The sequence below is a fragment of the Podarcis muralis genome, chromosome 6 (genome assembly GCF_964188315.1).
Source record: "Podarcis muralis chromosome 6, rPodMur119.hap1.1, whole genome shotgun sequence".
In the NCBI taxonomy this organism is placed as follows: domain Eukaryota; kingdom Metazoa; phylum Chordata; class Lepidosauria; order Squamata; family Lacertidae; genus Podarcis; species Podarcis muralis.
Genome location: NC_135660.1, coordinates 70,237,377 through 70,257,569, shown reverse-complemented (window position 1 = coordinate 70,257,569; position 20,193 = coordinate 70,237,377). Strand labels below are relative to the sequence as shown.

General features: G+C 46.7%; 1 protein-coding gene across 2 annotated transcripts in view; it reads right to left on the bottom strand.

Moving 5' to 3' along the window:
• Positions 1 to 20,193, bottom strand: part of CDH23 (cadherin related 23) — a 375,943-nt gene that overhangs the window by 24,181 nt on the left and 331,569 nt on the right. For both annotated transcript variants that reach the window (XM_077930519.1, XM_077930518.1), the window contains 9 exons: positions 10,205 to 10,338; positions 9,737 to 9,946; positions 8,033 to 8,140; positions 7,063 to 7,165; positions 5,569 to 5,694; positions 4,603 to 4,806; positions 2,973 to 3,431; positions 433 to 549; positions 62 to 286 (listed from right to left, as the gene is read on the bottom strand). In XM_077930519.1, the coding sequence (XP_077786645.1) occupies positions 62 to 286; positions 433 to 549; positions 2,973 to 3,431; positions 4,603 to 4,806; positions 5,569 to 5,694; positions 7,063 to 7,165; positions 8,033 to 8,140; positions 9,737 to 9,946; positions 10,205 to 10,338 (1,686 nt within the window). The remainder of the gene's footprint in view (positions 1 to 61; positions 287 to 432; positions 550 to 2,972; positions 3,432 to 4,602; positions 4,807 to 5,568; positions 5,695 to 7,062; positions 7,166 to 8,032; positions 8,141 to 9,736; positions 9,947 to 10,204; positions 10,339 to 20,193) is intronic.

Genomic DNA, 20,193 nt, shown 5'->3' with positions numbered 1-20,193 from the left:
AGGGATCCCTTAGGGATATCCTGGTAAGAATGGGGGAGGGGGTCCCATATGTCCCACCTACCTGCTGAGCTGTCTTCCAGCTGGACATATCCCTCAGGTGAAAGGTCGAGTAGCTCATAAGTGATCTGACCATTAGCACCTTTGTCTGGATCTACAGCTGACACGGATATCAAGGTGGTCCCTGGAGTGGCCCCTTCCAGGATCCTTTCCTTGAAAAACAGTGCCCCAAAAGGGCGGAAGCGAGGAGTGTTATCATTGACATCCAATATGTTTACTGTCAGCTTTGCTGTGAGAGGCAGAGAGGGGAGGGGAGAACAGGAAAGAGTAAGGATAAAACACCTGAAGGTTTACCAGACTGAAACCCTCTCCTTTTCCGACCTCAACACCATAGCGTGACTCAGTTTAATGTGAAAATTACAGGAATTGCCGTACCATTTGGCACACTAACTGAGCGGTCCACCACATCGCTGGCATTGTCGTAGACGGAGATGGTGACTTCGTAAGTGGCTACCAGCTCCCTATTTAGAGTGGACTTAACTTTCACAGCACCTGAAAGTAAGAAAAAGAAGGGGGCAAATTCAAACTAAATAGCATACTGAAACCATGGGAGCAAGAGCTTTCACAGGCCAAAGAGGTATGTTCATCTACCAAATGTTTACAAGCTTCTTAGTCTCTTTTCACCTATATTCTCCCTAGTCAGAAAACCCATCTATAAACACACAGCACATCCACATTCCTTTGGTTCAATCCAACCTAATTCTGTACCATACATTATTTAATATTTTTGGGTTGTTTTTTTTTTTTACATTTCTTTTGTACTTTTATATATTATTAGGCAGTGTATTTTGTGAGAACAATGACTCACCCTAAGTTAAATGAGTTCAGATATTGACCAGAATATGCTTTCAGTTCTATGCAGAATGTATATCAAGGCATACTTACTGAGAAAGGGTTTCCAAATAATCTGAACAAGGCTTCAGTCCTGAACACTAATACTAGGAAGTAGACCCTATTAAACACAAGGGGATTTCCTTCTGACTAAAAATGTACAGGATCGCTCTGTTAATCTGGCTCCTGTGACCTGCTAAATCATGATGTGGCCTCAGCACACCTTTCAGGTCTGTCTCCTTTCTGTGACATTCATGGTCTAGTCTACCTTAGCATGGCAAACTTATATGGAGCCACAGCACTGTGTTCATGAGGCTGCATGAGGAATGGATAAAATGCTGGCCTTGTGCAGAGAGAATTTAATCTATGATGCCCTTTGGGTGACTATGAGTAAAACACTATCTCTTAGACCAGGCATAGTCAAACTCGGCCCTCCAGATGTTTTGGGACTACAACTCCCATCATCCCTAGCTAACAGGACCAGTGGTCAGGGATGATGGGAATTGTAGTCTCAAAACATCTGGAGAGCCGAATTTGCCTATGCCTGTCTTAGACTACCCCCTTCTTTGCAAGATTGCTGTTTGTATAAAATGAGATAATAAGATTCATACAAGTCTCCCTCAGCTCCTTCAAAAGTTTGATAAGAAAAGTGATAAAAGAAATTGCAAGCTGACCACTGTGGGCCTTAAGGGTCAGAACACCAAATTTGTGTTACACTGCATTCAGGACTTCTTGCAACCCTGCCCTATCCACCAAAGAACAGGATGGAAGTTCACTTACCCTAAAAAATCCTTGCCCCTCCCACTCCCTAGCAGCTAGGTGCTTCCGAGGAGCTTTCAGCATTCAGTCTGTGAAGGCTGTGACACAATGCATGGAAGGCACATTTTGGCTGCTCTTTGCCAGCAAGACACAAACCGGCAGTGAACCAGGGATGGTGAGGATGAGAATGGAGGAGGTGTTGACTGAGATGGAAAGAAGACACTGAACACACGCATAGAAACAGAAAAACCAAACCTGCAGGTCTGAGAGCCGTAAGGGAAATAAGAAGATTATAGTTAGTTATAGTTGAAGTGAAGCAAGTAGCAATTCAAAAGTGTACAGAGAAAGCAAAGGGAGAATCAGAAAGGGCAAGGCAGACAGAAAAAAAGGGGGAAGAGCAGGACGTGAAAAGGAAAGAGAAGCAGAGGTGGGAAGAAAGTAGAAAAGGTGGGAGAGAATCTTCCTCACTGTATTCTGCTCTTAGATTAATGGCTGCTGTGGCCAGGAGAGTCTTGCACAGCTTTGGCAGTTGTGTCCACTGCACCCCTTCCTAGAAAAGGTGGATCTGGCTACAGACACAGTGATACATACCTCGGTCACCTTCCAATTTAGATTACTGTAATGCACTCCCTGTGGAGGAATCCTTGAAAAGTGTTCAGACACTGCAGCTGGAAAACTGCAAAACAGCCCAACCACTTGTGGTACACACCTTTTTAGACCTTTTAGATTCATTTCTGGGCTGAATTCAAGGTCCTGGTGCTTACATATAAAGCCGTAAACTGCTATGGGCCAGGATAGCTGGAAGATCTTGCTCTTTCATACAGACCTGACTGTGTGTTGAGAACATCACCGCTGTGAAATTCCCTCCCAAAGGAGATGAGACCAATCCCATCCCTGATGGCATTGAGATAGGCAATGAAAACATTCTTAGTCAGCGGTGCAACTTTTAATGGTTTTAAATATCTGGCTGCAGATTTTACTCTGATTGTAAGGTTTAACTTTTGAAACTTGGTGGTGCTGAGTTTTACATCAGCTACAATGGGGAGCTTTTTCTTAGGGCTGGAAAGTGAGATAAAGTGTTCACACAAATAACTAAACAAATTGTTGACTTTAGGAACTCTTCAATATACAGAAGGTCTGACAAAGCGACATTTGATAAAACTGTTACTATAAATGATGTTTTGGGCCGATAATGTTTCTTTTCAATGTTAAAATGGTATAGAGTATTCATTTTTCCTGCCTTCTGTTGCTTTTGGCCATTTTCCTTAGAAACTGTGTTACACTCCCATGCTTGGAGCAGTATTTCAGCCTCCCAACTCTTGTACCTGTTCTAAAATCCACTGCAAACGCTCCCTGCTGGTCAGGCACAAGAGCATCATTATCATCTTTGGCAAGGATTTCAATGATGTAGTATTCCAGCCGGGGATTGAGGTCTCTGTCTCTTGCAGTCATCTCAGCAACAACCGTGCCTATTTCAGCCGATTCAGGGACACTGACGGTCTGGATGGGGTTGATGAACTCTGGCTGAGAGTCATTGATGTCGTCAATGAGGATGCTCACAGTGGCGGTGCCAGAGAGAGGCGGTGTCCCTCGATCCACAGCAATCACCGTCAGCCGGTAATTGTCCTTCTCTTCTCTGTCTATGCTGATGTTGGCCACACTGATCACCCCTGTGTTGGTGTTGATCACAAACCTATCTTGAGCTCCACTTTCGATCCGATAGCTCAGCTGCTGGTTGAGGCCACTATCCATGTCAGTTGCCATTACCTGGAGAACAGAAAAACCTAGGGGGGACACCCAGACTGTGAGAGCTTTTCAGTTACCTGAATCCTTAGAACACAAGAGCTGTCATCTAGGATCAGTCCCACAAACTGTTGTCTCCAGCAGTCTTCCCCTGCTGAAGCCTGCTATAAAGAAAGCTTAAGAAAGCTCAAGAAAGCTCATTAAGATATAGACGTGTGACGATACTGTGATATGAAATACCTCCTTCCTACAATTGGTAAAGAACATATGGGGAACAGATAGGGTCAAAGGAGCTAAATGAATTCCATCAGACTGTAGAATCCCCGCTTGTGGAATGCTCTCCCCAGGGAAGCTCACCTGGCGCCTTCGTTATATATCTTGAGGTGCCAGGCAAAAACATAAGCCTTTGGCTAATTAAACAATGGATGACCTTTTAAGCTGTGTGTGTGTGTGTGTGTGTGTGTGTGTGTGTGTGGAGAGGTGGTGGTATTTTTGTTTGTTTGTTACTATGGCGTGTATTCTTGTGTTTTTATATTGTAATCTGCCCTGTGATAAAGGACAGTATAGCAAAATAATAATAATAATAATAATAATAATAATAATAATAATAATAATAATAATAATAACAGGCTGCATAAAGGACAATATGGATGTTCATAGTGAACTGAAGGTAGGCCATATAGGTGACCTGAACAAGATGTGAACTCTATCATTAAAAAGCATTAAAGAGTGACGAACACTTTGTACATTCCTCGATGGGCAAAACTATGTAGTGACTGCCAGCTAAACACATATACACAAAAACAAATAATTGTCTCTTCCTTATTTGCTAATTTATGGGAACAGAGCAAAAAAAGAAAAAGAAAAATGTGATCCTTTGTTAACTGGAATTTTGCTCAAGTAGTCTGTCTGTGTCCAGAATACAAGTGTGTTTATCAGCATGGTAAGAAAAACATAATCAACCGGATCCAGACTTCACACTGATTTCACTGGACCTACTCTAAGCATGACTAAATGGGGATCCAACCCAATATCCATATTGCCCATAAATGGCCAGAGAGTGGTGTAGAATATTGCAAATTTATCTCTTGATTTCCTGGATTGCATACTTCATTTTCAATTATCACTGTATGGTTGTTGTTTTTAAGAAATCCCAGTACCTATCCTCATCTCAGTCTCACTAGATTATTTGCACTTTGCCTTCATTCTGACCTGGAGGGCTGTTTTCCAGCAGGTGAGCAGTCAACAAGGCCGGGTGAAAAGTTGGCCTATTGTCATTATCATCCAGAATGGTCACAGTGAGCCTAGCGGTGCTGTTCAGCTTTCCAATATCCATTGCAACCAGCAGAAATTCCAAGACCGGATTCAAGAAGGCTTCTCTGTCTATCACTTGGCCTGGCTTCACCAAAACAACCCCTAGAAGTTATGAATAAAGATTCCATTAGAAAAGATAGGAACCAACTATAGGCATGTGCAGCCAAATTTCTACCATGCTCCACAGAGTGCAAATCTCATTTTGCCAAAATAAAATCTGCAGCAAACTCTACAATCCTACGATTCTATTTAATTGGCGTACCAGCACTTGGAACTTGTAACAAATGGCAAAGGAAAAGGGAAGTCTGGAGAGCTCCTTACTTGGAGACCATTATCTTGTCACCTCCCAACAATTCTTCCTAGTGAAGCCCATTACCCACACCACCATGTGACATCTACGAACTACATGGAGAGCTTGCCACCAAAATGGTGTGTCGGTAGGGTAGAAGACTGTTTTGTCAAAAGGTTCTGCCTACTGTTGTACAGGACTCAAGAACAAAAGTAGGCCACAGTAGGCCGTCCAGTTTGGCCTCCCGTTTACTCACTCATTGTTTGGGTAAACAAAAGCTGACACCACTGATGAGTTTGTGTATGCAAGTCTTTTCAATAGCTCGCCCCCAATGATAAGCCAAACAGACGAGTTGCAAGGCTGTACCCACTTTGCATTGCAGGTGAGGTGTAACATGGAAAATACTTCCTACACACAAAAACCCAGATCTTCTCCATGTGTTTAAAAAAGCCCAAGGATCATTTCTAGCCTGCTCTCCTATTGGTCAGGGCAAATATTCCATTACCTCCTCACCCCAGACCAGGGTATTGCACTAGATAGGCTGCCTGCCTGCTAAGCGGGTATGTCTTTCTTACCTGTTCTGTTGTTGATGCTGAAAAGGTCTGTCGCTGCCCCAAGGAGCTGGTACGTCACCACAGCATTGATGCCCTGGTCGTTGTCCAAAGCTAGAATGGGCCCATTAAGGACTGTGATGCGAGTTCCTGAATTGAACATGGGAGGCCATTCAATCAGAGAGATAACATCAATAGACTGCCTCCTTTCCCTCCCCCCCCCAATGATTAACAGTGAATAATGAATGGGTGAAACAGGGTGAGGTCCTATGAAGCATGAGACAAAAAAGAAGTGCCTGGTGAGGCCTTGGCAGACTGAATCAAGAAGCCCCCTTGGAGACGCCTTACAGCCCTGCTAAAACAAAACACACACACACAATTCATCAGGAATATTGAAATGAAAAGGACATTTAGTGGGAGTTTTGCCTCCTCTTGTTTCTGAACTCACATACTATTAGGGAGTGTGGCAGGCAAGGACATTGGCTTATTAAAGTAGAAATATTTTGGCAGAAACCTAAAAGCACTTAAAGTTCAAATAAATGGTCTGGAGAATCAGGAATGATCTTCCAAAGCCTTCTTTGGTCTGGAAGATAAGAAATACGAATACAGCCAATGTCTTCCGGGGAAAACTTGCTAACATGAATTCTGATATGTACACTTCTTTGGCCTCAGCAAATGGGACCACACTAATTCACAGTCAGTTTCTTATATGCTATTATTATTTAAGAAAGGGAGTTAGAGAAGGCCTCAATACTTATTCATAAGCTTGTTCATAAAAATCCTAAACTACTGGTTTCAAGAAACAAATAAAAGTATTTTGCCATTTCACAACAGAGAAAAGAACTATGGGTATTTTAGTAGCCACAGAAAACGGATAGCATCTGTATAAAACAAAAGTGATCATAGTAGAAAGCATCCAACTGTTTAAACAAATTCTGTCATTTCCAACAAATCCACTTTTACCAGGTTTAATTTGATTTACGTTTTCCAGCTTTTCTCAAAATCAGCTCCCCAACTTTATTAAGCACATCTTCTGACACAACAGCTGCTTTAGGTTCTTGGCAACTAATGCAAAACAATTTCTTTGACCTCCACTATATGTGACATATTGAGAGTCCTAAGTCTGCTATCTGCTTTTTCCAGGTCAAGGATGGTTCTGCTCATTTACCGTTAACATCAGATGAATTTTTCCTCACTTTATTTGCATCTGGGTGGGGTGTTTTTTTGGGGGGGGGGACAGTTCCTCTATTTCTGAAAAAGTGGTTGGAGAAGATTGTAAAGAGGCAAGTGTATGCCAAGTGATGTCGTGGCAGAACAGATAACAGCGTTCAGAAACTGAGATGTCCTAAACAGCTTTTCCTTCTTACGCCACCACATTATTTGTTACAACAGTTTTAACATAATATTGTTCGAAAGTAAAAAATAAAATATAATCCCATTAACAACAGAAGACCTGGGCTGAACAAAGGGACCACCTGCAAGCTGTGAGATTCGAATATGTTAAGAGGAAACACATACCTGGGGGGGAGTTCTCCAGGATCTCGGCCTGGTAGGAACTCTGAGTGAAGAGGGGGTGGTTATCATTTTCATCTGCTACTGAAATCACCAGCAAGTCAAAATCCTAAAGTGGTGTGAACGAAAAGGACAAAATGACTACAAAAGAAGCTGCAGTTTCCTTTAGCAGGGGCTCCTTCTTGCAATCATCATGACTGCTAAAGAATACAGACTGGTCTCTTCGGGGGTTTTAAGGTTTTGTTTAGATTTACAGGCTGCTCAAGAGCTTCGCTATGCTTTATTGACTTAAGCCTGAATCCCAGAGGCCAATTCAAACAGGTAGGTCATATACAATGCTCTCAAAGGTGTTCAGGCTTGGACATTTGTCTCTCTTTAGGTATGTGCTGTTTGAACCTGATGCACATGTGGTACTATTACAAGGGTGCTTTTTCCATTAAAGCCAGTACCCAAAGAGAACATGGAGCCAGTGCAGACATTCAACAGTGGTGTAATAAATCTCTACATATATTTCTGGAGACAATGGCTAGATCTACCATGTTATACCACGTTTAGTATGCTTTGTTTCTGAGTTAACATTGAAGAGGGCCCTGGAGACTCAGAAAATACCCCCTTTGTCTTATTTTTTAGGTCTAGCGATAGAACAACATTGTCTCAATTATATAATGTGCAAGCAGATGAGATCAAAACATTGTATGTCCATTCTGTGAGGTACCTTCACATTTTTTAGGGGGCTGAGGGGAACTACTGAGTGGTAACCGAAGGACCGACAATGAAACAGAACATTTGAATGAAGAGCTGTAGAGCTTTTGCAAATATTCTAACCTGGGCTGTGAAAAGCTCGGTCTGGATTCTGTGTCTGAGAAGAGAAACTGATGAAGCAAAGTTTCAGGCCTTTGATTGTTAGCTAGAGCAGCGTTACACGAAATGCTCTCAGTAAACCCAGTGCCAAAGTCAGAAAACTGCGTATAATTACCCGCCTTGCGTTGCGTGCATTTTCTGGGTTGTCCTTCACTGTCACTGTCAAGCTGTATTTGGACACTCGCTCCCTATCCAGCGGGCGGTTTATGTACACGATGCCAGTCTGATGAAGAGACAGGAAAGGGGAAAGAGAGGGGGAATAAATGGAACTGCATTGTTTTGTTTGCGTCTAACTCTGCCAAATGCCAGTGATGGGGGAACATTAAGCAGGGAGCACCAGCACCCATGATTCTGTGCTAACTGCTAAGGCAAGTGAGAATAGGTTCTGTTCTGTTCTAACCAGGGTAAAAAAAAAAAGAGATTCCATTCTACCAGGTGAATCTGTTATGGAAACTCCTCTTCTTTGGAACACAGGAGTCAGGAAATAGAAAAAAGAAAAGAAAAGAAAGACCTTACACCCTGAAATCTGGGCCTGAAGATGACTAGTTAAAGCTACTGAGAGGCAGCTTTGCTAAAATGCTTTTCTAAAATGCTGCATGTAAATACACAGGGCTGGACTGATATCATTTTTTTTTTTAAAGAGGTTAATGTTACTATCAAGAGGTGCTTGCTGTTTTTTTCAGGTAGGGGTTTGTTATTTGAATCTCTTCTCAGCCCAATCACCAGCATACTATGAAATTAGTAGGAAGGGCACACTCTTTTCCTATGGCTGGAAGGAGGTCTTTGCACATTGACTCAAGCAGGCATGAGGCAGTCAGAATTGGGCTATGATGTGAGGATCTGTACAGCGGCAACGAAGGAAAAGAAGTGAAACCAATGATTTCAAAACTGCCCATTGGTTCTGAGTGCAAATGAGAAGTGCATTTCTAGACCTAATGACCTCTTCAGACCCATGTAACTTAAAAAAGAAAAAGAAAAGATGTAGGCCCCCAGTAATTTGCAGAATAGAGCCCAGGTATCTAAAGCTAGGTGGAAAGATGACAATGAGTGCATTCTGATTAAAGGACACTTCTGAAATTTAAAACAGTATGAAGTGTGAAGTCACGCTTTTCTTTTCATGCAGGCTGTAGACCTGGAGCGGCAGAGCTGAAAGAAAACACATGCCAGCCTCTTAAAACCACTGAAAGCCTTTACCCGTTGCCTCCTAGTGACAAACACCATGCTGCAAGTTATATACTTTCTTTGCACTGTGGTCTCCAGACGTTTCCCAGATGTTGAAGCAAATAAAAGGAGAGAGTGGAACTATGCACATCATCCATATATGTTGCTAACACCTGCAAGCCTTCCCTGAGCCTTTGGGTGGAATTAAAGTCCAAATAATCAAATAAATATAGCCAACGTTTGATGTGCACATCTCTAAGCTCAGGCTGGTATTATGCCAGCTGCACCTTATCGTGGAGACTGCAGGCTTGGATGGGTGAGATATGCCTTAGTGACCTCATGTCTGGATTACTGCCATGTGCTCTGCCTAGGACTGCCTTTGAAGAGCACTGGGAAACCACAACTGGTCCCGGATTCTGCAACCAGGCTCTTAACAGGGCCCACATAAAGGCAGCATGTATATCCTTATCAAGACAGCTAAGCTGTTTTCCAGTTGAGTTTCCCAGGCCCAGTACTAAGTGCTGATGAGGCCCAATAAAGCTCTTTATGGGTTGGAACCAGGATATCTGAAGGACTACCTTCCACACATAAATAATCCTGATTACTGAGATCTTCATGGGAGGCTGTGTATCCCAACGTTAAAAAAAGAGAGACTTACGGTGCCATTGATGTAGAAAGCATTGTCTATATTCCCTGCTGTGATGCTGAAGGTTAAAAGAGCGTTCCTGCCACTGTCAGCATCGCTGGCAAGGATGCGGGTGACGAAGCTGGAGATGGGTGCATTTTCACTGAGAGTGAGATTCATTGGTAGGTTGAGGAGGACGGGGTCGTTGTCATTTATGTCCAGAACACGCACTCCCACCAAGACCTAAACCAAAAAGAAAGGACAGATGAGGAGAGGGGCAAACAGGCCTGAGACTATTAATACAAAGAAGAATTGTCCATATGGTTCTTCCATGGCAATCTAGGTGTTTCCCCCATATGGCTGAATAGAGGCAATACCTCCTTAGGTTTTTCATTAATCAGGTACAGTTCTGTTTCCTCATCCCTGCACAATTCACCTCTCCCTTATGGAGGATTCAGAACCTCATCTTTGCAGTGTGGCCCCTGGACCACAAACACTTACGGTGGAGCTGAGAGGAGGCACCCCTCTGTCCTTGGCAGCAATGGTGAGGTTATAGAAAGCAATGTTTTCTCGGTCAAGCTCAGCATCCTTCCGCACGCGTAGCTCCCCTTCCACAGGAGAGATCACAAATTCTCCTGCAAGACAGATAGACACAAGGATGCTTAAGGGGCAGAGGAGAAACAAGCAGGGCAGGTTTGCCAGCCTAGAGCACCATGGAAGACGGCACTCGAGAGCACTGCATGCTCTCACAACCTCCTTTTCCGGGGGGGAAACGTGTTAACGGAGATGGTCAAGAAGGTGCATTGAGAACAGATCAATGAAGTCCACCTAATGCACTTCTGCAGATACTAGTCTGAGAGGGGACTGTGTATCTGCTCTTTATCAGGATGTCATCAGGCCACAAGATCCAGGCAGAAAGAGAGGAACGTTGCTGGTGATCTCCCAGTGTCTATGTTGGTGCTGGGTTCTCCTACAGCACTCCCATGCTAGCAACACATCCTAATGCTCGTCAGGTCTTAGGTGATCAATCTGATGTCAAACGATTGATTGATTGATTGATTGATTAAGGTGAAATGATCAATCTGATGACCAGAGAGAAGACAACTGACATCCTTATCAAGATGCCGCACTGGGGAGATAAGTTTAAATTCACCCCCCACCTCACTGTCTACTTTATTTGTTTATTTATTTAGCCACACCCCCCTCCAATGGTGGGGCGTTGCAGGGAAAAATTCCTTGGGGGGCTGTCTCCTGGGCCAGGGCTTAGCCACATCAGGTAAATTAAGTTTTGTCTTAAAGGTAAAGGTAAAGGGACCCCTGACCGTTGGGTCCAGTTGCGGACGAATCTGGGGTTGCGGCGCTCATCTCGCTTTACTGGCTGAGGGAGCTGGCGTACAGTCATGTGGCCTAAGCCATGGCGAACCAGAGCAGTGCATGGAAATGCCATTTACCTTCCCACCTATTTATCTACTTGCACTTCGTGCTTTTGAACTGCTAGGTTGGCAGGAGCTGGGACTGAGCAACAAGAGCTTACCCCGTTGCAGGGATTCGAACCGCCAACCTTCTGATCGGCAAGCCCTAGGCTCTGTGGTTTAACCCACAGCACCACCCGCAAGTTTTGTCTTGAAGATTGTTTAATACACTGGTACGTATTACTATGAAAATGAAATACTGAACTCTATGCTACTTAAATCTGAGCAGTGGTAGAAAGTATACTCTCTCTCCTTGCACCCTGCACTGACGCCTGTATGCAACAAGCCACAATCTGTATAGGAGTGTAGCCTCAGTCTCTCATTGGAATATAAGTACTGCCTTGATGAATCAGTCCAGTAGAATTTGCCAACCTTTTGGGGCTTATGGGGGACATTTGCCAGCAGGAGAAACTGTTGTGGACACCACACGCCACAAAATCATGCCGACACTGCAACCACATTCACTCTCCAATGAACAAACTGCATTTATTCAATTAGGCTTGAAAAAAGTGTTGTAACTGTTGTCAATCCTAATGGTGGTGTGGGCAGAAGAGATTTTCCTGGAGAGTCAGCTACAACCTCCAGGAACAGCACACAGACTCCAAGTAGGAGCCATTTATTGGCTAGAAGTGTGATTTCAGTGGGGGTAGGGATCTGGAGATGAGAGCCTAGGGATACCAGGAAAGACCTCTGTGGGGGCATGCCTGCCTGCAGGTGCCACGTTGGCAACCCATGATTTTGTCCATAATTTTGTTTTCACCAACAGCTAGCTTCTGGCAGTTATGAGCAGAGCAAGGAGGTCGTTCTCTATTTAATTCCAGCACCTGATATTCAGAAGTATACTACCTTCTGGCACAGAGGTTTCATTTAGCTAATTTGCTAACAGCTGTTGATAAGACAATGAATTTATCTAATCCTTTCGAAAGTCACACATTCATTCTTTTGTCTTTCCTGGCCTATGATCAAATCATTTTGCTGTCTACCCAGAGTCCCACCACTAAATGAGAGAGAGAGAGAGAGAGAGAGAGAGAGAGAGAGAGAGAGAGAAATGTCTCTTTATCTGATGATTTCTTCACACCATTCATCAATTCCAAAATGCCGATCACGCTCCCAGCCACTTTCTTTCCCCCCCTAAACTAAAAAGTCACAAAATGCTGCTTTTCTTCCACACAGCACTCTGGAGACAAATCCAGTAGGCCTCTGTGCTCTGGCAGTGAGTGCATGTGGCTGACAGAGTCTGCTTGTTTCTGCATTTGACCAAACAAGAACTGAAAATGAAAGCAGTCTTGAGCATGGTTTGTTTAGATGAAGTCCAAGCCAGTTTTCTCACAATTATTTCCTTTGCCTCGTCCTTTTTATTCTTACTATTCAAAGAATACTTTGAATGGCTTTGCTGTCAAAATATGCACTTGCCATAATAGAGAGGCTACAAATATTTCATCTGGTATTCTTAAAAAAATAATAATAATTAAGCCCTATTTGCACATAAATAGAAAGTCTGGGCTTATTTCTGCCAGAGACTTGTCTTTGGGCCAGACAAAATGAAATGTGGGAAATCCACCATCAGATATATTAAATTTTTCCCTTTGGGAAGGGAACAAAAAGCAGCCACACAGGGGGAGCGGATTGAATTGGGACTATAGCCCTGGGGAAGGGGGTGGGGCTTAACCCTTTCTCTACACTATTTCCCCCAATCTAAATCTTTCCCAACTGCTTTTTGCCTTGCTTGGAGAAAACATATCACCTCCTGGCAAGTAGAAGGGGAAGAAATGAAGGCAGTGAGAGATTTTACTTTCTTGGCTCCATGATCACTGCAGATGGTGACAGCAGTCATGAAATTAAAAGACGCCTGCTTCTTGGGAGGAAAGCAATGACAAACCTAGACACCATCTTAAAAAGCAGAGACATCACCTTGCCAACAATGGCCCGTATAGTTAAAGCCATGGTTTTCCCAGTAGTGATGTATGGAAGTGAGAGCTGGACCATAAAGAAGACTGATCGCCGAAGAATTGATGCTTTTGAATTATGGTGCTGGAGGAGACTCTTGAGAGTCCCATGGACTGCAAGAAGATCAAACTTATCCATTCTGAAGGAAATCAGCCCTGTGTGCTCACTGGAAGGACAGCTCGTGAAGCTGAGGCTCCAGTACTTTGGCCACCTCATGAGAAGAGAAGATGAAGGAGTGAAGGAACCAGACTGACGCCATTTCTTAAGCCAAAGCCATTTTCTAGAGTGTCTTAGAGAGCAAGCTAAAAGTCAAAAGATATTTTCTCTCTGCAAAAGCAAGACTGCAGCTATGCAAAACCCAGTGTGGTCAGACAGTTTGCACCTGTAAGCAAACTGTTGACACAAACAGGAAAGCTAGCTCACCGCAGAAGGCCAAAAGTAGACTCAGGCAGAAAGCTGTTAGACCTACAGGACGCACTTCTAAGAGGACAGGTGGTTGCGGTTTTACTGGGTATTAGAAAGCAGGTCAGACAGATAGTAAGCCTAGAGCGACATCTAGTGGATGCAGCAGCTTGAAACAGACCAAGGCGAACGCCAATCCTGATTGGCAGTGCTTCTAATGAATATGCATAAGAAGTGTTAATTATTGGCTAAAGGGGGGTGCTGAGGGGCTGAACTGTGCTTGGCTTGAAGTTATAAAAACTATCTGCCCCCAACCCTCGGGGGCATTCCTGCGAATTTTATTGAATGTTCCGATTTGCTCTTGCATTTTTGTCTGACAAAAATCCAATTGAATAAAACTGTTTTTCTAAACTTACTGCTGCCTGTTTTTGCATTTCTGGTCCACATCCTGAAGTCCCTAACATTTCTGGTGCCGTGACTCGGATCAGGGACCTTAAGTCCCCAAAAGACCAGAAGGCAGCTTCCCTTGCCCTTTCTGGGCAGGGGCAGCGGGGGCCAAAGCCCGGCCCCTATCCCGCGCGCACCGAATTCTTTCTTCGGAGGAGAGTGGCAGGGGCATCTTGACCCTTGCTGCACCCTGAGAGAGGAGGCAACGGATTGAAGAACCGAGGTTGAGAGGACAGGGCAGCCGCGGCTGGGGTGAGTACTTGGGAAAAGTCCTGTGGAAATAGGTAGACCTCCTTTAAATAAGGAGAAGGGAGATACTGATCACATCTCCAACGTGGCGTATGGCAGTGGAGGCAAAGGATTGGCCACTGACAGCCACCCACGTTAAAGTACTGGGAAGAAGGAAAAGGGGGGGGAACCGGGAGGTTATTGCGTGGTACAACGTCCAGCGAAAGAGGCACTTCTGGTGCATGTGTGTTACAGGGTGACTGTGTGGATGAATGAGGGGCCGGGGTTCAGGTACCCCTTGGTCAAGCGGGAGTAGGGCTGCGAGTTTCTCCGCCGGGCGACCGCGCCGGAGCCGCAGTCTGAAGCACAAGTTGTATGTTTGGAAAGGGTGACATCGTCCGGACAAAGTGTGAATTGTGTTTGTGAGCCTGTGAATTATTGGTGTGGGGACGTTGCACAGGGCCATACTGAATATGGGAGGGGGAGGCTCAAAAGGTCCAGTAACTCCCCTACAATGCATGTTAAACAACTTCAAGAAAGGATTCAATGGAGACTATGGCGTTAAGATGACCCCAGAACGTCTTCGCAGCCTCTGTGAAGTAGATTGGCCGACACAGGGAACAAATTGGCCATCCCAGGGCAGTTATGACCGGTCCCTGGTGGCAAGCTTATGGGCCAACATCATCAAGGACCAGGGGGGGCATCCAGACCAGATTCCCTACATTGATAGTTGGCTGAATGTGATAGACAAAAACCCCCCCTGGCTTCAGAAATGCAGGACTGAACAGTGCAAAGTCATGGCCCTCAGGGCTGAAATAAAGACAGGACTGGCAAATAAAAGTCTCAAGAAGCCCATTTACCAGGGACCCGAAGCAGAAGTCCTAGTCCCACCACCACCACCTCCATATGTTCCAACTGCCGTGGTGGCCCCTGCCCCTGTCCCCACTGCTCCACCGCTGCCCCACTACGCGGCTCCAGGAGCCGAAGCAGCAGGAGGAGGGGTATCAGCCAAAGTAGAAGAAGACAAGGCAGAACCCAGTGACGAGATCCTAGATGAATTGTACCCCGACCTTAAAGAATTGAGGAATCAGGTGGATCAATATAAGACACATACCACCATGACAACCAGGATGAATACCACGATGTATCGAAAAGCTGAAGAAGCTTATCGCAGGGGCCGAGACAAAGCAATGGGACTGTATATAAAACAACTCAGGTCCACCGCAGAGACAGGAACAGAAGCCCCTCAGCACCCAGTCCTGGCCCCCCTTCGTGTAGTGTGGGACAATCCACCTCCGGCACCCGCACAGGCGGCAGGTCAAGGCGCAGGTCAAGGCGCAGGTCAGGGCGGTGGCCAAGACGTCCCGCCACCGCCCCCACAGCCTAGGACCTTCACTCTTCAATACATCCCTTTCTCCACTGTGGATCTACTTAATTGGAAGACCCACACCCCAGCATTTGCTGAGAAGCCCCAGGCAATGTTGGACTTGCTGTCCTCTATATTTGCGGCTCATGAACCCAATTGGCCAGACTGCCAACAATTACTGAACACTCTTTTCACTTCAGAGGAGAGGAGGAGGATAAATACACAGGCTTGGGAATACCTTAAGGAAAACCAGGTGCCTGAACATGAGTGGCCTAATCGGTACCCCTTAACCGACCCTCGGTGGGACCCAAATGATGCAGGAATCCGCGCCACCCTAAAAACCTACCGCGAAATACTCCTACATGGAGTGCGCAGGGCAGCCAGGAAGCCTACGGACCTGTCTAGAGTGGCAGCCGTCGTGCAACGGGCTGATGAAAGTCCGGGGGATTTCTTGGAACGCCTGATGGAGGCTTATAGAATTTGGACCCCCTTTGATCCCGAAGCCCCTGCCCATGAACTAATGGTGAATGCCGCCTTCATAGGACAGTGTGCAAAAGACATCAGAACAAAGATCCAAAAACAGCCCGGGTTCCAGGGCATGTCTAGATCGCAAATCATGGCCATTGCCCAGAAAGTATTTGAACAGAGGGGAGAGGTTGAAAAGAAGGAGAAAAAGCAATGGATGAAGGAAAGAGCAGCAGTGATAGCCGCGGCAATGGCTCACAACCCTGGGAACCGAGAGGTCCGCCGCAGCCATTCAGAGACCCGAGGCCGGGGAGGAGGCAGAGGTCAGGTTTTAGGAAGAAACCAGTGTGCAGTCTGTAAACAGGAAGGTCACTGGAAAGACGAATGCCCTCAGAATCGGCCAGGACGGATGGGAGGAAACCGGGGACGAGAGCGCAGGGGCAGGATAATGGATGGACGATATGCGAGAGGGCCGGACCGGACAGACCTTGTAGGTCTGGCAGCCATGGAAGAATACCAAGACTAGGACAGACCGGGTTCCTCCTTTGCAGGCTCTCAGCCAGCCTTTTCAGGTTCCCACTCGGAACCCATGGTCAGAATCAAACTAGGGAACCGACTTGTAGATTTTATGATCGATACCGGAGCCCAATATTCGGTGATAACCACGCCCCTACAACGAGAAAGCAACAGAACAGTGAGCATAGTTGGGGCAACTGGCAACCACTCAAGGAAACCTTTTCTGCAGCCCTTGGACTGTCAGATCGGGGGGCGACACCTGACCCATCAGTTTCTGTATATACCTGAATGCCCCGTGCCCTTGTTGGGGAGGGATGTCCTCTCCAAACTACAGGCTCAAATTACCTTCACCCCTAAAGGACCCGAATTGAAACTGCCTCCACAGGCGAGCGGCATAATGACAGTCACGGTGCCTAGGGAGCATTCATGGGGACTCATAGCAGCTCTAGCCACAGAGCCACAGCCAACTCCCTGCAACAGCCAGATACCCAGCAATCTCAGGGCGCCACCAGGCGTCTGGGCTGAGGACAATCCTCCGGGGTTAGCCATCAATATACCACCTATCATAGTCAAGTTGAAGCCTTTCGCAACGCCCGTGTCCATAAGACAATATCCCTTACCACGCCAAGCGGTGGAAGGCATACAAAAGCATTTGGACCGCTTGCTCAAATATGGACTACTTAAACCCTGCCAATCTGAGTGGAACACCCCTTTACTACCGGTCAAAAAGCCTCAGACCAATGACTACCGTCCGGCACAGGACCTCAGGGTCGTTAACCAAGCCACAGAGACCCTACACCCCAACGTGCCCAACCCCTATACCTTGCTGAGTCTCATTCCACCTGAAGCCACCTTCTTCACCGTCCTAGACCTCAAAGACGCCTTTTTCTGTTGCCGCCTGGCCCCCCAAAGCCAACCCCTTTTCGCCTTTCAGTGGGAGGACCCCGTAACTGGTACGAAGGGGCAACTTACCTGGACGCGCCTTCCCCAAGGCTTTAAGAACTCTCCCACTCTTTTTGGGACAGCTTTAGCAAAAGACTTGGCCAAGTACCCTTCCATACCTGGCCACAAGGTGGTGCTGCAGTACGTAGATGACATCATCCTGGCTGCTGTGGACTATGAAACCTGTAGGGAGGGGACTGAAGAACTGCTCCACCTGCTGTGGGAGGCAGGATACAAAGTTTCCCGGAAGAAAGCTCAATTGTGTCAAAAAGAAGTGAAGTATTTAGGTTTTGATGTGTCACACCAGCAGAGGGCACTGCGACCCGAGCGAAAGGAAGCTATCTGCTGCATGAAGGAACCCACCACCAGAAAACAGTTGCGAGGGTTCCTGGGAGCTGCGGGGTTTTGCAGAATCTGGATTCCAGGCTTCAGTATTTTAGCAAAACCCCTCAACGAAAGCACCCGAGGCGGAGAAAGAGACCCTTTTGAGTGGGGACCAGCACAGCAAGAAGCTTTTGAAACCATTAAACAATGCCTCATGGCAGCCCCAGCCCTGGGTTTGCCAAACCCCGGGAAAGAGTTTCAACTATTCATGCATGAACAGAAGGGTGTAGCGGCTGGTGTCCTAACCCAGAAGCTAGGAAGCTGGAACCGACCAGTCGCCTATCTCTCCAAGCAATTAGACCCCACCGCAAAAGGATGGCCACCATGCCTGCGAGCGGTGGCAGCCACAGCCACCCTGGTTGAAGAAGCGGGCAAATTCACATTTGGCCAGGAAATGTACGTGAATGTACCACATGCAGTCCTCACCCTCATGGAATTAAAGGGCAACTATTGGCTGACCAATCCTCGCATGGCCAAGTACCAAGGACTTTTATGTGAAAATCCCAGAATACATTTACGGGTTGTCAACACCCTTAATCCAGCTACTCTACTACCCTTGCCAGACACGGATGGCGTGGAACACCATGATTGTCTCCAAGTGATGGATGAGGTCTACTCTAGCAGACCAGATCTGAAGGACGAACCGCTGAAGAATCCAGACGTTGTATATTACACAGATGGCAGCAGCTTCATTTTGGATGGCGTTCGGAAAGCAGGATATGCCGTAGTGACCAATGAGGAAGTTGTGGAAGCCGAACCCCTGTCCCCCGGTACCTCTGCCCAAAAGGCCGAGCTGATTGGATTGACCAGGGCCCTGCAATTGGCAGCTGGATGCAAGGCGAATATCTACACTGATTCCAAATACGCCTTCTTGACCCTGCATGCGCATGGAGCCCTCTGGAAGGAGCGCGGCCTGATTGGAGCCCACGGGAAAGCCCTGAAATACGGTCCAGAAGTTGAGACGTTACTGGAAGCTGTATGGGCCCCCGAAGAGATTGCGGTGATGCACTGCAAAGGCCATGGGAGAGGCCGGGACTTGGTCACTAAAGGCAACCAGAAGGCAGATAAAGCAGCTCGTGAAGCAGCTCTGAAACCTCCGCCAGTGGTCACCGCCGCCCTCATCCCGGAACTCACTCCGGACGACGTGCAGCCGTGTTACACCCTTGATGAGCAACAGTGGGCACGCCAAGAAGGAGCAACACTCCGAGAAGGATGGTTTCACCTACCAGACAACCGTGTCTTTGTGCCCCAGCATCTAGCCAGTGTGATTGTCAAGAATTACCACGAGTCCACTCATCTGGGAAGCCCAGCTGCTAAAGCACACCTTGGGAGACTATTCTACATCCCCAACCTATCTCAACTGACTGCTGCTATCTCCCAAAAGTGTGTCTTGTGTGCCAAGAACAACCCAAGGCAAGGTCATCTTCCTCCACCAGGCATACAACACGTGGGCTACATCCCTATGGAGAGCCTTATAGTGGACTACACTGAACTGCCTCCGGCTAGGGGCCTCAAATACTTACTTGTGTTTGTCTGTACGCTGACAGGCTGGATAGAGGCATATCCTACCAGAACCGAGAAGGCTCGGGAGGTGACCAAGAAATTGTTGAATGAAATCATACCCCGATTTGGCCTCCCCAGAAGTATTGGGAGTGACAACGGCCCTGCCTTCATTGATAAAGTGGTGCAAGAAGTGTGCAAGGCGCTGCAAATCAACTGGAAGCTACACGCAGCCTACCGACCCCAGAGTTCCGGAAAGACCGAGCGGATGAACCGTACCCTGAAGACCCACTTGGCCAAGCTGACCCAAGAGACAGGACTCAGCTGGATAGATGTCCTGCCCATTGCTTTATTTCGAATCCGAAGTGCCCCAACCAAAAGACTGCGTCTATCACCCTTTGAACTGTTGTATGGCAGACCGCCCCCCTTCGTCAGAGGCATCCCCGCCAGTTTGGGGCGGGTGGGAGATCACATCACTCAGGAACAAGTGCAATCCCTGTCCCGTGTGTTTGCTTCCCTTTCCAGGTATTCCCTCGAGCGCACACCGTGCAGCCTCGCTGAGCCGGTGCACCAGTTCCAACCGGGTGACAGTGTCTACGTGAAGGAGTGGAGGCACGACCCCCTCATCCCCAAGTGGCGAGGTCCGTACACCGTCCTCCTGTCTACCCCTACTGCGGTGAAAGTAGCCGAGGTGATCCCCTGGGTGCATCACACGCGTCTGAAGAAGTCAGAGGGTGTCTGGACGTGCAAAGGACACCCTGCTGACCCTCTGAAGCTGACTTTCTCCAAGAACCCCTGTGTCTGACGCTACCGGAAACGCG